General features: G+C 40.7%; 1 protein-coding gene across 3 annotated transcripts in view; it reads right to left on the bottom strand.

The window, feature by feature from the left end:
* Window positions 1-840: 840 nt before the first annotated feature.
* tbc1d22a (TBC1 domain family, member 22a) overlaps window positions 841-17,711 on the bottom strand; it is a 490,669-nt gene continuing 473,798 nt past the window's right edge. For all 3 annotated transcript variants that reach the window (XM_060903060.1, XM_060903062.1, XM_060903061.1), the window contains one exon: window positions 841-3,266. In XM_060903060.1, coding sequence (XP_060759043.1) covers window positions 3,138-3,266 — 129 coding nt within the window. In that variant the 3' untranslated portion in view covers window positions 841-3,137. The remainder of the gene's footprint in view (window positions 3,267-17,711) is intronic.

Genomic DNA, 17,711 nt, shown 5'->3' with positions numbered 1-17,711 from the left:
TCCGGTTACTTATAATGACTAGAACTTTTTTTTTTTATAATGACTAGAACTGGAGTCGTATAGATGTACGTACTTCCTCAATCAACCGCTCTTCATGCTGCTCCATCTTCGCTCGTGTTTTTAAAAATGGCGGTCGTGAAAACAAACCAAACCGGGAAAGGGGAAGTGGAAGTGTGTGTACAGCGGATGTAGAGTGGACCAATCAGAGCCCTCTTGTCTGCGACGCTGTCTGCGAGGCTTCTGCGGTGGTCACAATTTTTGGGAGGTGCGCGCAGAGCGTCTGCGAAGGTGGGGGGGCTACGCAGACACTGTCTGCGACGCTATCTGCGAGGACTGGGTTGTCAGCATAAATTGGCCTTAAGGGAGGGCCATTGAGAGTCTTGGTTCAGGAGTGCTGCCCAGGAGGTCTCAGTATTCTGGTTAACAAACACCATTGTATAATTAGTGCACTTTTTTAGTTTGCAGGCCAACATACACAGTCAAAAGGAAATGGACTGTATGATTTACCATGAAAATCACTAAACTTTACTGTGTTTTCTACACCAAACCCACTCCTGTATACGCCAGTGTGTAATTGATACACCTCTCTGAAAGGAACAATAGCATGTCAATAATAATGATTGAAAACAGAAACACTCATTCTAGTTTGCAATTACATGCTATCAGTTACTAACAAAGGCTTCTTTATTTCTACACAGACCAAAGAAATAGATTTTTACTGTAGTTAGTATGCAGAAGGCAACATCAGAAATGACTGCAGTACACTTGTGCGTAATTAGAATGAAAAACTCATTCTACTGGGATTAATTACTTGGATGAATATCTTGTGGCACAGGAAAGGTTGTTCATATATAGCATTTATTTACACATCTCTCTATTTACAGACCTTTGAAAAGTCTTTGTTCTGTACACAATTTTTTTTTAAATTCAAGAACGTTTCAGAAAATTTACTGACACCCTTTTAAAATTGGTATTTTCTAAAGGTTAAACTGCCCTTGTCTGATATCCAGAGCTATGCTTTTCACTGCTCACTGAGAGAAGAAAACAATGCAAGAACAAGGAAAAGGAAGCAAATATAAAAAAGGGGGAAAGCAAGAGAAACAGGTGGCACATATTGTATGCGTCTTATGAGTGAAGTAAACAGACAGATATGGTCAGTTAACAAGGTTAGCCTGTTGTCCATGCACATAGCCCAGCGCAGCAGGAACACTCAGTAGGCATGTGCTGATGATCACGTATACAGTATTGCGCAACGCTTCAAAACACGTGCTACTCCTGCATGCCCTTTGAGACGAGGCTGCCAAGGTAGGAAGCATTTCTGCAGAGCGTTTGTACTCCTGAAATTAACTCTGTCCAAATCAATGAGTTTTTCAGTTTGGACTTGATTAATGTTTGGAAAACACGTCTGACCTCTCACAGTTAAAATGTCGTTCAGCAGGAAGCACTGCATTTATTTGTCATTTATTTTAAAACGCAACACCGTGAAATGGTAAAATGTGATCTCAGCACAAGCCTACTTACTGGAAGTAAACGTTCAACGTTAAAGAAACACGCATCTGAGATGGTGTAGACAATTTCTGATGTCAGGCACAACTTAACAGGCTCATGTAAACAGTATATAAAAGAAAAAAACAATAAAAAGGCTGATTTAAGCAATACATGGTGTACAAAATCCAAGGAAAATAGAATGCATTTTCTTTCTCTTCACATGTATTTAAGAGCTGGCAGGGAAAATGAAAAGCCTGACAACATGACTGAACACCGCACAAAGGTTTGAATACTGCCACTACTCACTTTGTGGAGATCTTTTATGCTCTGAATGCGCTCACAAACGACAGCATCATGCAACAAGTCCGGACCAGAGCTCCAAAGAGGGGTGCAAAAGAACGGGCCATTAAGCACGTTAAAGGCTAATTGATTAGAGCAGCTAGAACTCTATAGACAAGCCACTAATGATCGCAAATGTTTGTTTCTAGCAGAATCAGAGTAGCCAAATTAAGGCAAATCTTATTTGTTCTACCTAAAACAAAAAAAGAATAAAGACAAGTGTTCAAAAAATGAACATCAATGGCTATTGTTCTGACACGGAGGCAGATGAACGGCCTAGGTACTGCATTCCATCTGACTGCCGATCCACACCGACCGGCTCCTGAGGTAGACCTAGGTTTGAATAAAGTGTCCTTTCATTCTACTTCCTGGGTGCTTTTCTTCTCTCTCTCTTTTTTTAGCGACTTCTCTGGATGCATGAATGTGTCTCTATTCCGTCTTCCTGTCTGAGTAATGCGTGATTATTGCCTTTAATGCGACGCACTCCTGACCTGCAGCTGTATGAGAGATTCATAATGGAGACTGCTCAGTGCAAAAGTGGACTTCCAGCTATTACTCTTGATGTAGCTGAGAAAATTTGAGCCAGACACTCTTCCTCACAGTCACCCACACACCCTCTCAGCGTCAGTAATTCGATTCGAACCGGTACAGAACACAGGGTTTTGCAACAAACTGGCAACATTTTATCAGCCTACACAAAACCTTTGCTGTGAAACCTTTCAGGTGTTGGAGGGCCGGAAATTCAAAAAGGACGGAAAAAAAAATTGATTTGTTAGTCATTTTTGAGAGAAGTGTCTTTTTCAGAGGGTTTTTTTTGGCTTGATTAAATAGACAGATAGTTGATGTCTGGAGTGTGTGGGTTAGTGTGTGGGTTAGTGTGTAAGAACAGAGCTGGAGGTGAAGGAACCAAAGGCTACAGTTTTACACTGAGTCATGTAAACACAGTCCACTTCAAACTGATGAGCAGCCTGTTGGGAGTCTGAGGGTGGGCCATCGGTAGTCCCCATGGTGGGCCATCAGGAGTCTCAAATTGGGGCATCAAAAAAATCTCAGGGTGGGCCATTGGAAGTCTCAGGTTGGGCAATTAAGGAGTTTTAAGGTGGGCCATGGGTAGCCCCAGGGTGGGCCATTAGGAGTCTCACAGTGGGCCATCAGGAATAACAGGATGGGCCACTGGGAGCCTCAGGAATATTAGGATAGGCCACTGTACAGTTTATATGACGGGCCATCAGGAGTCTCAGAGTGGACCATGAGAAGCCTCAGGGTGGGCTATCGAGAGTCTCAGTTCAGTAGTCATGCTGATGGAAGCCTCATCTCTTGTAATGATTGGGTGCATCTGCGAAAGCAAACTTTAGCCTATAGGCCTCAGCCAGAAGCACACTCACTTCCTCATTGCCCCAGTGCATGGTGGGTAAATTCTGCAGCAGGATCATCAGGCCCTGGAACACACAAAGAGAAACCAGAGTTTCACACAAAATGGAATGGTTTGCCATGAGATGGTTACACACAACACACATCCAATACACACACACACACACCTCGCCAACACCACACACAGCAGGATGGGATTGGCAAGAACCAGTGACACAAACCACACCAACACAAACACATACCTGGCCAAAACCACACTGAGGAGCACAGGAATGCCAGGAGCTGCTTATACACACACACACACACACCCCAACACAGACATGTATGTCGCCAAAATCATGCTGAGGAGGAGCAGGTTGCCAAAAATGGCTTACACATACTGATATAAACACAAAAACATTGCATCAATACAAAAACACATACCTTGCCAAAATCACACCAAGGAACATACAAGGTTGTCCTGAACACACACACCAACCCAAACACACACCCCAACAACCCCGCACTGCAGGTAGATACAGTTGACAGGAACTGACCACACACACACACACACACACACACACACACACACACACACACCACAAAGTAAGACTGTGTTGCCAGGAGCTGGTTACCCAGAGACACATGCATTGCCAACATTTTATCGAGCAGGAAGTGTTGCCAGGGGCAACCTCAAGCCTGCTTGGGGGGGGGGGGGGGGGATGCTGCACCTCACAGCTGTTTATTTTTTATTCTGCAGGGGTCACACTGAGCTATATCGTAGCGCATACTGCACACGGTAAATTATTTTAACTTTCAATCAGCACGTCTTTGCCTTCTCAATCTTGGTAAGGCACTGGAGTGTGAGGTGTAAGCTGATTCTGTGTGTGTGCACCTCTGCGGTCATGCGGTCAGGACCTGGAGCGCAACAGCCCATTTCTCTTAGCTACAGAAAGCCAGGCGTAATTCAGTGACGGTGCGCCAGCCTGGCTCCAGGCCCTGAAAGCCCATAGTCAATGACTGCATTAGAGAAGCTTAGAGAGGAGGCACAGCCTCAATCTCCCAGCCTAATTCACCTCGCCCGCCTGCCATGATGGAAGGGAATGACTCTGCTTAACTGCTTAACAGAGAGAGAGAGAGAAAGAAAGTGAGAGAGGAGGAGGAGGAGAAGGAGGAGAAGAAGACGACTATGTGTAGTTTTATTCTGAGACACTGAATTGTAGAGCACTATACTGGGTCCAACGCAAAGGGTGACAATGCGTCACAGATATCAAAATATTCCTAAAAATCCTCTCAAAATAAAATCATCCTGATTGGGATCATTTTAAACAACATTTGGAAACATCGCCTCTTCTTTTTGCAGGCTCTCTCATACTGTTGCATCTCAGGTGTGAACATGCTGTGAATATCTACAGTACATCACAAATCTGAAAAGTCGTCCTATTCACTATACATGCTCACTAGTTAGGGTACAACAGTGGCACTGTAAGACAGTGCACTAGAACATGATTTGAGATTCCACACAAAACTGATCGACTCATCATCTCTGTTAGATATCAGTAACTACACTGTTAGAAATAGGGGTACAGTTACAGTAGGAGTCCGTTTCTGTCCCCCAAGGTACAATCTACACTGATGTACCCTCTAGGGCTCATTACTGGACCTCAAGGTACCTATGTGCACCTATTTAGGGCCAAAAAGGTACATACAATGGGGCAAAAAAGTATTTAGTCAGTCACCAATCGTGCAAGTTCTCCCACTTCAAAAGATGAGAGAGGCCTGTAATTTTCATCATAGGTACACTTCAACTATGAGAGACAAAATAAGAAAAAAAAATCCAGAAAATCACATTGTCTGATTTTTAAAGAATTTATTTGCAAATTATGGTGGAAAATAAGTATTTGGTCAATAACAAAAGTTCATCTCAATACTTTGTTATATACCCTTTGTTGGCAATGACAGAGGTCAAACGTTTTCTGTAAGTCTTCACAAGGTTTTCACACACTGTTGCTGGTATTTTGGCCCATTCCTCCATGCAGATCTCCTCTAGAGCAGTGATATTTTGGGGCTGTCGCTGGGCAACATGGACTTTCAACTCCCTCCAAAGCTTTTCTATGGGGTTGAGATCTGGAGACTGGCTAGGCCACTCCAGGACCTTGAAATGCTTCTTACGAAGCCACTCCTTCGTTGCCCGGGCAGTGTGTTTGGGATCATTGTCATGCTGAAAGACCCAGCCACATTTCATCTTCAATGCCCTTGCTGATAGAAGGAGGTTTTCACTCAAAATCTCACGATACATGGCCCCATTCATTCTTTCCTTTACACGGATCAGTCGTCCTGGTCCCTTTGCAGAAAAACAGCCCCAAAGCATGATGTTTCCACCCCCATGCTTCACAGTAGGTATGGTGTTCTTTGGATGCAACTCAGCATTCTTTCTCCTCCAAACACGACAAGTTGAGTTTTTACCAAAAAGTTCTATTTTGGTTTCATCTGACCATATGACATTCTCCCAATCCTCTTCTGGATCATCCAAATGCTCTCTAGCAAACTTCAGACGGGCCTGGACGTGTACTGGCTTAAGCAGGGGGACACGTCTGGCACTGCAGGATTTGAGTCCCTGGCGGCGTAGTGTGTTACTGATGGTAGCCTTTGTTACTTTGGTCCCAGCTCTCTGCAGGTCATTCACTAGGTCCCCCCGTGTGGTTCTGGGATTTTTGCTCACCGTTCTTGTGATCATTTTGACCCCACGGGGTGAGATCTTGCGTGGAGCCCCAGATTGAGGGAGATTATCAGTGGTCTTGTATGTCTTCCATTTTCTAATAATTGCTCCCACAGTTGATTTCTTCACACCAAGCTGCTTACCTATTGCAAATTCAGTCTTCCCAGCCTGGTGCAGGTCTACAATTTTGTTTCTGGTGTCCTTTGACAGCTCTTTGGTCTTGGCCATAGTGGAGTTTGGAGTGTGACTGTTTGAGGTTGTGGACAGGTGTCTTTTATACTGATAACGAGTTCAAACAGGTGCCATTAATACAGGTAACGAGTGGAGGACAGAGGAGCCTCTTAAAGAAGTTGTTTCAGGTCTGTGAGAGCCAGAAATCTTGCTTGTTTGTAGGTGACCAAATACTTATTTTACCGAGGAATTTACCAATTAATTCATTAAAAATCCTACAATGTGATTTCCTGGATTCTTTCCCCCATTCTGTCTCTCATAGTTGAAGTGTACCTATGATGAAAATTACAGGCCTCTCTCATCTTTTTAAGTGGGAGAACTTGCACAATTGGTGGCTGACTAAATACTTTTTTGCCCCACTGTACATGTTCCCAAGCAGTATATAAAAGGTACAAATAAGTACCTTAGAGGGTACTGTCTCAGTGACAACCCATTGTACCCATAAAGGGACAATAATGTACTTTATTTCCTGACAGTGTACTTACATGCCTTATCACTTTGTTTATTTGACTACAAAAGGTCTTTTCACTGTTTATCACTGACTCAGATGAACTGTCCTGTCTCTCAGTTCTGTGCTTTATGGCAGGTGGGTGAGACGCAACCACGTTCACAATTCACACCACATAGCTCTCTCTAATCTGTATTCAGACAGGCAGCTGAGCTCCATCAGTTTTATCAGCATTAGCACTCAAAAACATCAGGCTGCGTGGAGAAAACAATGAGATTCAAATAAATAAATAAAAAAGAAAAGAAAAATAAGTAAGAACATTATTACAGCAGTGTTCATTACAGGATCTCAGCAGCCTTTCATTTCATTCAGCAACCTCTACACAAATACTGAACAGATAAAAAAGAAAAAAGGGGGAAAAAAAAGAAACAGGTTCACAACACTTCCTGTTTCTCTCAGCTATGCTAACAATCTCCTAAATTAGCTAATCAAAAAACAAATTGTCTGCATTTATGTAATAGTATTAAAGGAGAACTCAAGGCAAATTTTTTATCATCAAAATTCTATTTCTCTCATTTTATTAAATATCGGAATGCATTTTTGATCGCTATTATGTCACTGCTGTAGCAAGTTATGAGTGTTTGAAATACGCTGTGTAATATATCAGCCCATAATGTCAAAGCAATGGCCGTAAACAAGATTTGTCGAGACCTGTGCGAGACATCGTAGGACGGAAGTAAAATGTACAGCGGAAATCAAAGTGACCAACATCTGCCAACGATGTCAAAAGACGCGCGCGCCCTCTTTCGAATGCTGATGTAATCAAGCCGGAAGTTTTGTTTGTTTTGATAGCGATCAGGAAAGTTTGAAAAAAGTAGGCAGTAATCATCATTTAAATTCGTTTTTGTGCAATATTTCGTTTGGAAAACAGTTTTCAAAATGGCAGCACTGACACCTGGCTGACACTTCACGTTTCGAAGTCTCGCACAAGTCTCGTGAAGATCGCGCGGATAAGCGACGCCTGCCATGGACCAAACGAGCTAAATTCAACATGACTAAAAACCGAATAGGCCGATAAGTATAATATTTAATTGCAATTAGTTGCCAGTACGAGTCACGATATAAGGTTACTAAAACCGAAAACGTAACTGAATAACACGTTAATTAATAAATAAAGCAAGTTAAAAAATGACTTCAGTTCTCCTTTAAGTGTAATATTAAATAGTATGATGATTATTATTAAGTATAATATTAAGTGTAATATATAATAGCATATACATTTCATATTTTAAAATTTCTATACTATTATATTACACTATTAGTACATTTATAAATCAATATGGAAAAAAAATCCATGAAACACTTGTTCACTTAATAATGCCTAGAAGCATCATGTACTAAAAACGAACAAACAAGATTGCTTCAAATTTCATTCATGCAATTAGCAGAAACGCAATAAAGACTTAACGTTTCAAGAAAGAGAAGATATATTTACACTGCAAATGATAGTGATTTACTTAGCAAGCAAAAATATCTTTAATATGGGCTAATTAATTTTTTTCTTATAATGAGATTACTATAACACAAACAGAAGATTATTCAGCCTGCTTTTAGATGATGATTTCTCTCATTTCAAGCTTTATATTTTTCTTTATATTTTTACTGGCAGATCATTTTGCTTAAAATATTTTTTTCAATAATTGGTAAAATAAGATAATTTTGCCAAAAAAAAAAGACAATTTCAAGCCTGAAATTAGTAAAAAGTTCTCGAAATAATTTAAATCATCATACATTTGGGTTGTTTGTAATCTTATAATAAAAAATGATAGATACAGTGCCTTGAAAAAGTATTCATACCCCTTGAACTTTTTCACATTTTTCCACCTTACAACCACGAACTTAAAAGTTTTTTATTGAGATTTTATGTGATAGAGCAACACAGAGTAGCACATAATTGTGAAGTGAAACGAAAATGATAAATGGTCTTCAAAAATTTTAAACAAATAAAAATCTGAAAAATGTGATGTGCATTAGCATTCAGCCCCCCTGCGTCAATACTTTGTCGAGCCACCTTTTGCTGCAATTACAGCTTTTGTGGTATGTCTCTACCAGCTTTGCACATCTAGACACTGAAATTTTTGCCCATTCTTCTTTGCAAAATAGCTCAAGCTCAGCCAGATTGGATGGAGAGCGTCTGTGAACGGCAATTTTCAAGTCTTGCCACAGATGCTCAATGGGATTTAGGTCTGGACTTTGACTGGGCCATTCTAACACATGAATATTCTTTGATCTAAACCATTCCATTGTAGCTCTGGCTGTATGTTTAGGGTCATTGTCTTGCTGGAAGGTGAATCTCCTTCCCAGTCTCAAGTCTTTTGCAGCCTCCAACAGGTTTTCTTCCAGGATTGCCCTGTATTTAGCTCCATCCATCTTCCCATCAACTCTGACCAGCTTCCCTGTCCCTGCTGAAGAAAAGCATCCCCATAGCATGATGCTGCCACCACCATGTTTCACAGTGGGGATGGTGTGTGCAGGGTGATGAGCAGTGTTAGTTTTCCGCCACACATAGCGCTTTGCATTTAGGCCAAAAAGTTCAACTTTGGTCTCATCTGACCAAAGCAGCTTCTTCCACATGTTTGCTGTGTCCCCTACATGGCTTCTGGCAAACTGCAAATGGGACTTCTTATGCCTGTCTTTCAACAATGACTTTCTTCTTGCCACTCTTCCAAAAAGGCCAGATTTGTGGAGTGTACGACTTATAGTTGTCCTGTGCACAGATTCTCCCACCTGAGCTGTGGATTTCTGCAGCTCCTCCAGAGTGATCATGGGCCTCTTGGCTGCTTCTCTGACCAGTGCTCTCCTTGCTCGCTCTGTCAGTTTAGGTGGACGGCCATGTCTTGGTAGGTTTGCAGTTGTGCCATACTTTTTCCATTTTTGAATGATGGATTGAACAGTGCTTCTTGAGATGTTCAGAGCTTGGGATATTTTTTTATAACCTAACCCTGCTTTAAACTTCTCCAGAACTTTATCCCTGACCTGTCTGGTGAGTTCTTTGGGCTTCATGATGCTGTTTGTTCTTCAGTGTTCTCTAACAAACCACTGAGGCCTTCACAGAACAAGTATATTTATGCAGAGAGTAAATTACACACAGTAGGACTCTATTAACTAATTAGATGACTTCTGAAGGCAAGTGATTGCACTGGATTGTATTTAGAGGTATCAGAGTACAGGGGGCTGAATACTAATGCACACCACAGTTTTCAGATTTTTATTTGCTTAAAATTTTGAAGACCATTTATCATTTTCGTTTCACTTCACAATTATGTGCTACTCATCACATAAAATCTCAATAAAAAAACTTTTAAGTTCGTGGTTATAAGGTGGAAAAATGTGAAAAAGTTCAAGGGGTGTGAATACTTTTGCAAGGCACTGTAAATTGGACCATGTTCAAGATATTTTAACTTATTTTTTGCAGTGCTTTGTTTTTTTTTTGTTAAGTGTAAGGTTGAATTTAATGTGAAAGGGAACTGGCAGAACCGTAAAGCACATCTTCACAAATGGGTAATTGCAAAACTATTTCAATTCCCAAGCAGAAAGAAAAAGAAAGGAGGGGGAAAAAACAGGGCTGCCAATTAGGAAACTAGAACTAGCATATAGCAATTCCAGGAAATTCAGAAGAAGAAAAAAAATATGCATAAATACTAATTGCTGCTAAAATTATTATTATGGGCTGTTGAGTAACGTACTGAACTCAGACACAGGGAACAGATCTGCTGAACAGGTGAAAGACGTTCAGCTCTGGAAGCTCTTTTGGTTCGAAGCAGAGGAGAGAAGCTTGCTGGGAATGTTCGGATTATTTAAAGTCTAATACGTTCACAGCATTAGATCTGCTCGAGCTGCTTATATCCTGTTCATTACACACATGATTAACAATCTTATTTTGATTGAATCCAATTAGTTTATCTCTGGGTCACCTGTGAGCTTTAAAAACAGCCGATACTGGAGTTCAAACCAAACTCTCGTGCCTTCCACTTTCTGTCCATCATCTTTCAGGGGAGAAAAAGGTGCGCTCACAGTTTAAACGGATTTCAACACTAATTATACAAACCGCTTTTATATATCGATCATTATTTACCACGGTTCACTGAGCTGCAACAGCTACGAGCGCCTGCCTTTGTTAATCAACTTTATTTATAGCAGCTTTCATACCTTTATTAAATAATGCAGCTCAGCATGCAATGCGATGAAAAAAAAAAAAAAAACAATGCGAATTATAATAATTAAAAAAAAATCAGTAACAAAAAAAGAAGAAAATAATAAAGACTACAATACACAATAGCAAAAAACAGAGTGGGGGGAAGAAACAAAAGGTATAAAAAAAAGTAAAGCTGGCAAATAATAATAATAATAATAATAATAATAATATCAGAAAATATATAATATAAAATATGAAAACAAATCATAAAAAGTATGCAATAACTTCAGATAATTAAATATTTAAATATATATGAAAATGCATAATTAAATTATTACTGCATAAGCAATGTACCAGTAAAAGGCAAAAAATTAATAAAAGTTAGTTAAATACATAAGTGAAAAAAAAAAGTTTTTGCTGTTTTTTTTTTTTTTTAAACAGTGATTGCTGCATATTTTTTGGCGTTATTTCTGCATTTATTATATTATTGACATTTCCCCTTGTATGTATTGATGTAATAAATATACATTAATTTGTTCATGTTAAAAAACAAAGAAAACACTCATGCAAGTTGGTATTAATTTGTTTCCCTAATGGTAAACATCAACTATCAATATCCAGCTCTATCAACACTTAATTTCTCATTTTTATTAGAGATCTGTTACATATCATTAGGCCTGTATGCTCATCAGCTCCACACATAAATGAGACCATCTACCTAATCAAAATGATCATCAGATCACAGTTTACATTTAATAAGCAGATTAAGATATTAATTACACGCGATGAACCAAGCCAAATGATTATATAAAAATGATTATGTAATCCAAAGATCTGCATAACTTCTGAGCATGACTAATAGATCAGGGACAGTTCATTTGACATGCACTTTAGGGACTTGTCTGTAAAATTTAGATGAGTCGTATGCTTATGTCAGCTAATGTGCTAGAGGAACACAGTTATCAAAGTTCATCATTAATATCCGGCGTAGCTTTAGCGACGCTCCTTGTCCCTAGTTCGGCAATGAAGCGCTCTCGACATGGTGTATTTAGATGATCAGACGGCAGATGAGGGCATTCCCATGATATCTCTCACGCTGTTCCTGCATATGTCATGCACCAGTGTGAGGATGATAAGTTGGGACAGTACTTAATCAAGTCACGCTGTTAAATTGCACACTAATTACAATTACTGCAAAGCAGGCGAAGAAACAAAACCAGGGCGATGAGGAGGACATTCGAAGTGGGAATGCTTTCCGTGGTTTAAATTATTGTGCAATAAAACCAGGCAAAGATAGCAACCATCAGCACCACTTGGACGAGACTGCATTCAAACTGACCTTCTTGCTTGCCAGCGTGCAGCGTGTGTGTGCGTGTTTTTTTGTTTCAATTTTTAATTGCTCATTTCTGTTTGGGAATTGTCTTCTCACTTGATTTAATTCTGTTCCCCAATTGAACGAAGAAGCCGGCATAATTGGTCCAGAGCGCAGTGGATTTTGAGCGGAACCGATCTCTCACTAATGACTGTTCCTGATGCGTTTTCACAAGTGGACTACAGTTTGACCAAAGGGAGTGATTTGCACAGCTTCTGAGCAGCGTAGCCATAATAATGGATGACTTCTGGCCTTCGGGTTTGTCTGAATTTGCAGGAATCGATGAGCAAACTCAGGACCAGTGGTGCACTCACTCCATCCAATGCCAGAGGCACAGCCCTACAGTTCCTCATGATTTAAACATCCATGTGACTAACCAGCTGAGAAGGGTGATTGATTGCAGGCTACTTTATAAACAGTTTTGTTTAGAAGGGCTTTGATGAGCTGATGACTGCGAGGCTGTAGCCTAAGCCCAGGGGTACACCGACACCACATCGGTTTATAATTACTTCTTTATTTTGGCTTAAAAAAAAAAAAAGAAGTGTTCATCCCTTTCTTTTGCTACAATGGCAACAATCCATCAACAAACTGTATTAAAGACCATTTAGAAGGGGAGGGATGGTGCTCACTCTGGAACAAGCAAAGCTAAAGAACAATCAATCATTAGGCGCACCTTAAACGAGGCTCCCTCACAGGCTGTGTTTGGACAAAATTGGTAGTTTCCTGATGAATGGGACGGGCTTCCTATTAATCTAGAAGGTTAGAACGCATCCGATCTTTCAACTCCCTTAATACAGTCAACACTATAACTCATTCTAGCCATGATGGGGAAGAAATATGATCAGCATCGCTCTGTAAAGACTTCTTTAATTAGTATGTAACCAATTCTCTATTCCTTTTATCAAATGTGGGACAAAATGAAAAATCAATCATGGCTAAATATCCCAAACTTCTGAAGCGTGAACAAATCACAGCCAACCTTACATCGTGTTCGGAAATGTTAAATCGTCATTCAGTCAAGGAAACTGACATTGACTACTGACAGTGTTTTTCAGATATTTTATTAAAGCTGTGTCACAACAGAAACTGTCTTTTTTTTTTTTAAATCCTCCTTTGGAAGATCATGAAGACTTTAGGAGCTTTAAGACCAAACATTTCTAAGAACAGTGAGAGGAAGTTCCCCCTGAGGAGCTCCGCTGAGAACGACATGCATTCAAGGGCTTTTTTCCCCTGTTTGTATTTGCACCACCAGTACGAACGCTAAAGAGATATAAACAGGCCGACGGCTGCTATAGTGATGTCATGAGTTTGTTGTTTTCATATGAATGTGTGTCTTGTCCACCAAGGTTCTTGTATTGATTAGGATTTAAACTTGTCCACTTTCATGTATCACATTTCGACAGAAACGAACTGTTCCACTGTGCACTAGAACAGGGGAGAAGTGTAACAGGAAGTGTAACGTTCCAACAGTAGATTCTTTATTTTACATTATAAAGAATGAATCTATGGTGCGGGCGGCACGGTGGTGTAGTGGTTAGCGCTGTTGCCTCACAGCAAGCAGGTCCTGGGTTCGAGCCCCGGGGCCGGCGAGGGCCTTTCTGTGTGGAGTTTGCATGTTCTCCCCGTGTCCGCGTGGGTTTCCTCCGGGTGCTCCGGTTTCCCCCACAGTCCAAAGACATGCAGGTTAGGTTAACTGGTGACTCTAAATTGACCGTAGGTGTGAATGTGAGTGTGAATGGTTGTCTGTGTCTATGTGTCAGCCCTGTGATGACCTGGCGACTTGTCCAGGGTGTACCCCGCCTTTCGCCCGTAGTCAGCTGGGATAGGCTCCAGCTTGCCCGCGACCCTGTAGAAGGATAAAGCGGCTAGAGATAATGAGATGACATGAGAATATATGGTGGAAATCAGTTAGCGATTGTTTAAAATATGTTTACCTCACGTGTTAGAGTGGATTATTATCTCATAGTCTAAGGGTTTTCTGATGTGATAGCTTAAAAAAAAAAAAACATGGACAAGCCCATTTAGTCTTATGAAGATTTGCATATTTCTCTTAGACTCATCAAAAACTGTGTTGTATTTCTAGACTTCACCATCAGTCCACTTGTCCGCGTTTCACCTTTATTTTAACGTTAAAGGAACAGTCCACCGTACTTCCATAATGAAATATGCTCTTATCTGAATTGAGACAAGCTGCTCCGTACCTCTCCGAGCTTTGCGCGACCTCCCAGTCAATCAGACGCAGTCAGACGCGCTGTCACTCCTGTTAGCAATGTAGCTAGGCTCAGCATGGCCAACGGTATTTTTTGGGGCTGTAGTTAGATGCGACCAAACTCTTCCGCGTTTTTCCTGTTTACATAGGTTTATATGACCAGTGATATGAAACAAAGTTCAGTTACACAAATTGAAACGTAGCGATTTTCTATGCTATGGAAAGTCCGCACTATAATGACAGGCGTACTAACACCTTCTGCGCGCTTCGGCAGCGCATTGATATCTGAGCTCCGTATCAATGCGCTGCCGAAGCGCGCAGAAGGTGTTAGTACGCCTGTCATTATAGTGCCGACTTTCCATAGCATAGAAAATCGCCACGTTTCAATTTGTGTAACTGAACTTGTTTCATATCACTGGTCATATAAACCTATGTAAACAGGAAAAACGCGGAAGAGTTTGGTCGCATCTAACTACAGCCCCAAAAAATACCGTTGGCCATGCTGAGCCTAGCTACATTGCTAACAGGAGTGACAGCACGTCTGACTGCGTCTGACTGACTGGGAGGTCGCGCAAAGCTCGGAGAGGTACGGAGCAGCTAGTCTCAATTCAGATAAGAGCATATTTCATTATGGAAGTACGGTGGACTGTTCCTTTAAGAGCTGTTGTTTACACGGCTAACGGTTTACACAGCTTTTTAAAAAATGACGCTGGCCGATCCTGCACTGGCTCACATTCAACTAATCAATGTACGCTTACATCTGGACCAGTCACCGTACACTTATGTCACTCATGGTTCCTCTTGTGCTGGGAGAGAACGCTGAAACAGTCCCTCAAAATTGAGTTCTAAAAACAACAACTGTTCTCAGTTCCTGCAGTAAGGACACGCGCGTGCACACACCAAAAAAAACCTAGATGATAGAACTCGACGGCGACGATGGGGATGCCTCCGCCTGGTAGACTACACGCCTTATTAAGTTGTGATTTGGGGATGGGCATTTGACCTCACAGTAATCGTGACCTGGTGAAATTACTTGTATCAGCCTTGGAGATATTGTGTTCACAAGGTTTTCGGACAGACATTTGACCTCACAGTGACCTTGACCTTAGACCTTTTGATCTCAAAATCTAATCAGTTCATGTTTGTCCCAAAGCGCACGAATGGTGAAAGTTTGGTGAAATTCCTTTCATTAGCCTTTGAGATATTGTGTTCACAATATTTCGGGATGGACAACCCGAAAACATAATGCCTCCTGCACCTTATGGTGGTGGAGGCATAAAAAAAAAAAAAAAGAAAAAAAAGGGCAACAGCTCTCAGAACTATGAAAAAGTTCTTCTGGTCTGAAAAGGCTTTTTGTTTGAGTTATTTAGATTCTTCATAAAGTAATATCACGTAAAGAAAGAGAATACAGACTGACACAAACAGGAAAACTGTCTTATCTGCACCTGTGAGCACGCAAGACTCCATTTCCCAGAATTCACAGCCGCCTTCAAATATGGCCACCATGGACTACAGCAACCATCCTGCACCTTACCGCTCTCAGTCTTCCAAGTTACAATCACACACACACACACACACACACACACACACACACACACCTGTTCCTGATTATAGCCTCATTACAGCTCAAACAGAAAAAGACTCTCAGTTTCACAGTTACTTTGCGAATAAACACTCGGCGTCTCCTTACCTCACTTTACCAAGCCTTATGATATTCATGCTGATATTTTATTTTTGTTTTTTACTTTGCTTGTACTTTGCATTTTTGCTCTTTGTCTCTGATTACTTGTTTGCTCTTCGCCTGACCACTGCCTGTTTTTTGACTCTGCCTTTGGCAATCGTTTTGGATTTGTCTGCTAGCTTTGCTGAATTAAACACTCTGCTGATTTTACATCCATCTGTCACCTGCATTTCTGATAAAAACCAACACCAAGAACTTAAGATGTGGCATATACACAAGAAGACAGGAAGAAAATGTACTTTAAAAAACAAAAAACAGAAAGACTATTATGGATATGAATACAATAATCAACATTATTATATGGCATGAGCCATTTCTGGTGAAATTGTGCGCTCTGATTGGTTCCTTGGTGAGCAGTATTTTCCCATAAAGCCCGTGGGCGATTACGAACTTTCTTTCCAAGGCACCAGCTTTCAATCTTGCAAAAAAACAAACAAAATGACAAAAAAGATTAACTGGAACTCAAAACGGAACAAGAGTGCTCTGAGAGCACAATATCCCCCGCTGGCAACTACGCTGCAACTGGTAAAATGTGACTGAATTGAACGAAATTACAATATGCGTATTACCGACATATAACAAAGAATCCTGTCACGTTTTGTGAAATTCTTCCAAAAATTGAGAGAGGAGTTGATTTCAGAAGGTGAGCACCCTTCCTGGGACAGACATCGCCACGATATAATCCCCCTTCCGGCCTTTCATAAAAACGTGAAGGAAGTTGATTTCAGAAAGCAAGCACACCTTGGTGAAATTGCCAAAGTACAAGTTTGTTAATAATCAAGGGCGTAACTCTGGTAAAATTTGCCCAAATTAAACAAAATTTCAATATGCGTATAACTGTCATATAACAAAGCCTTTTGCCAAGTTGAGTGAAATTCCTCCACAAATTGTGAGAGAAGTTGATTTCAGAAGAACGTACACCCTCATGAAATTGTCAACGTTATTTAATCAAGGGTCAAAACTCTGGTAAAATTTTCACAAGTGAAATTAAATCGCAATATGCGTATTACCGTCATATAACAAGGCCTTTTGCCAAGCTTCGAGAAATTCATCCAAAATTGTGAGAGCAGTTGATGTCAGAAGGCAAGCACACCTTCATGAAATTGTGAAAGTACAAGGTTGTTAATCAAGGGCTGGAACTCTGGTAAAATGAGACCGAACTGAACAAAATAAAAACATGCGTACTACCGACATAGAACAATGCTTTCTGCCAAGTTTGGTGAAATTCCTCCAAAAACCGTGAGAGGAGTTACTGTCAGAAGGAAATCACATCTTCATGAAATTGTCAAACTATAATTTTGTTAATCAAGGGCTGTAACTCTGGTAAAATGTGACTGAATTTAACGAAACTGCAATATGCGTATTACCGACATATAACAAAGAATCCTGCCAAGTTTCGTGAAATTCCTCCAAAAACTGTGAGAAGAGTTGATTTCAGAAGGTGAGCACCCTTCCTGGGACGGCCAGACGGACATCGCAACGACATAATCCCCCTTTGGGCCTTTCGGCCAGCGGGGGATAATAAAAAACGTCCGAAACACCAAAGACAAACAAGAATCACTGGAGTTATTCAAGAAACGAGCAATGAAGAGCATTCAGAAACCACTAACAGAAATTCA

This window comes from Neoarius graeffei, chromosome 21 (genome assembly GCF_027579695.1).
Source record: "Neoarius graeffei isolate fNeoGra1 chromosome 21, fNeoGra1.pri, whole genome shotgun sequence".
Lineage (NCBI taxonomy): Eukaryota > Metazoa > Chordata > Actinopteri > Siluriformes > Ariidae > Neoarius > Neoarius graeffei.
Note: the sequence above shows the minus strand (reverse complement) of the source record. Positions and strands in the feature narration are given on the sequence as shown.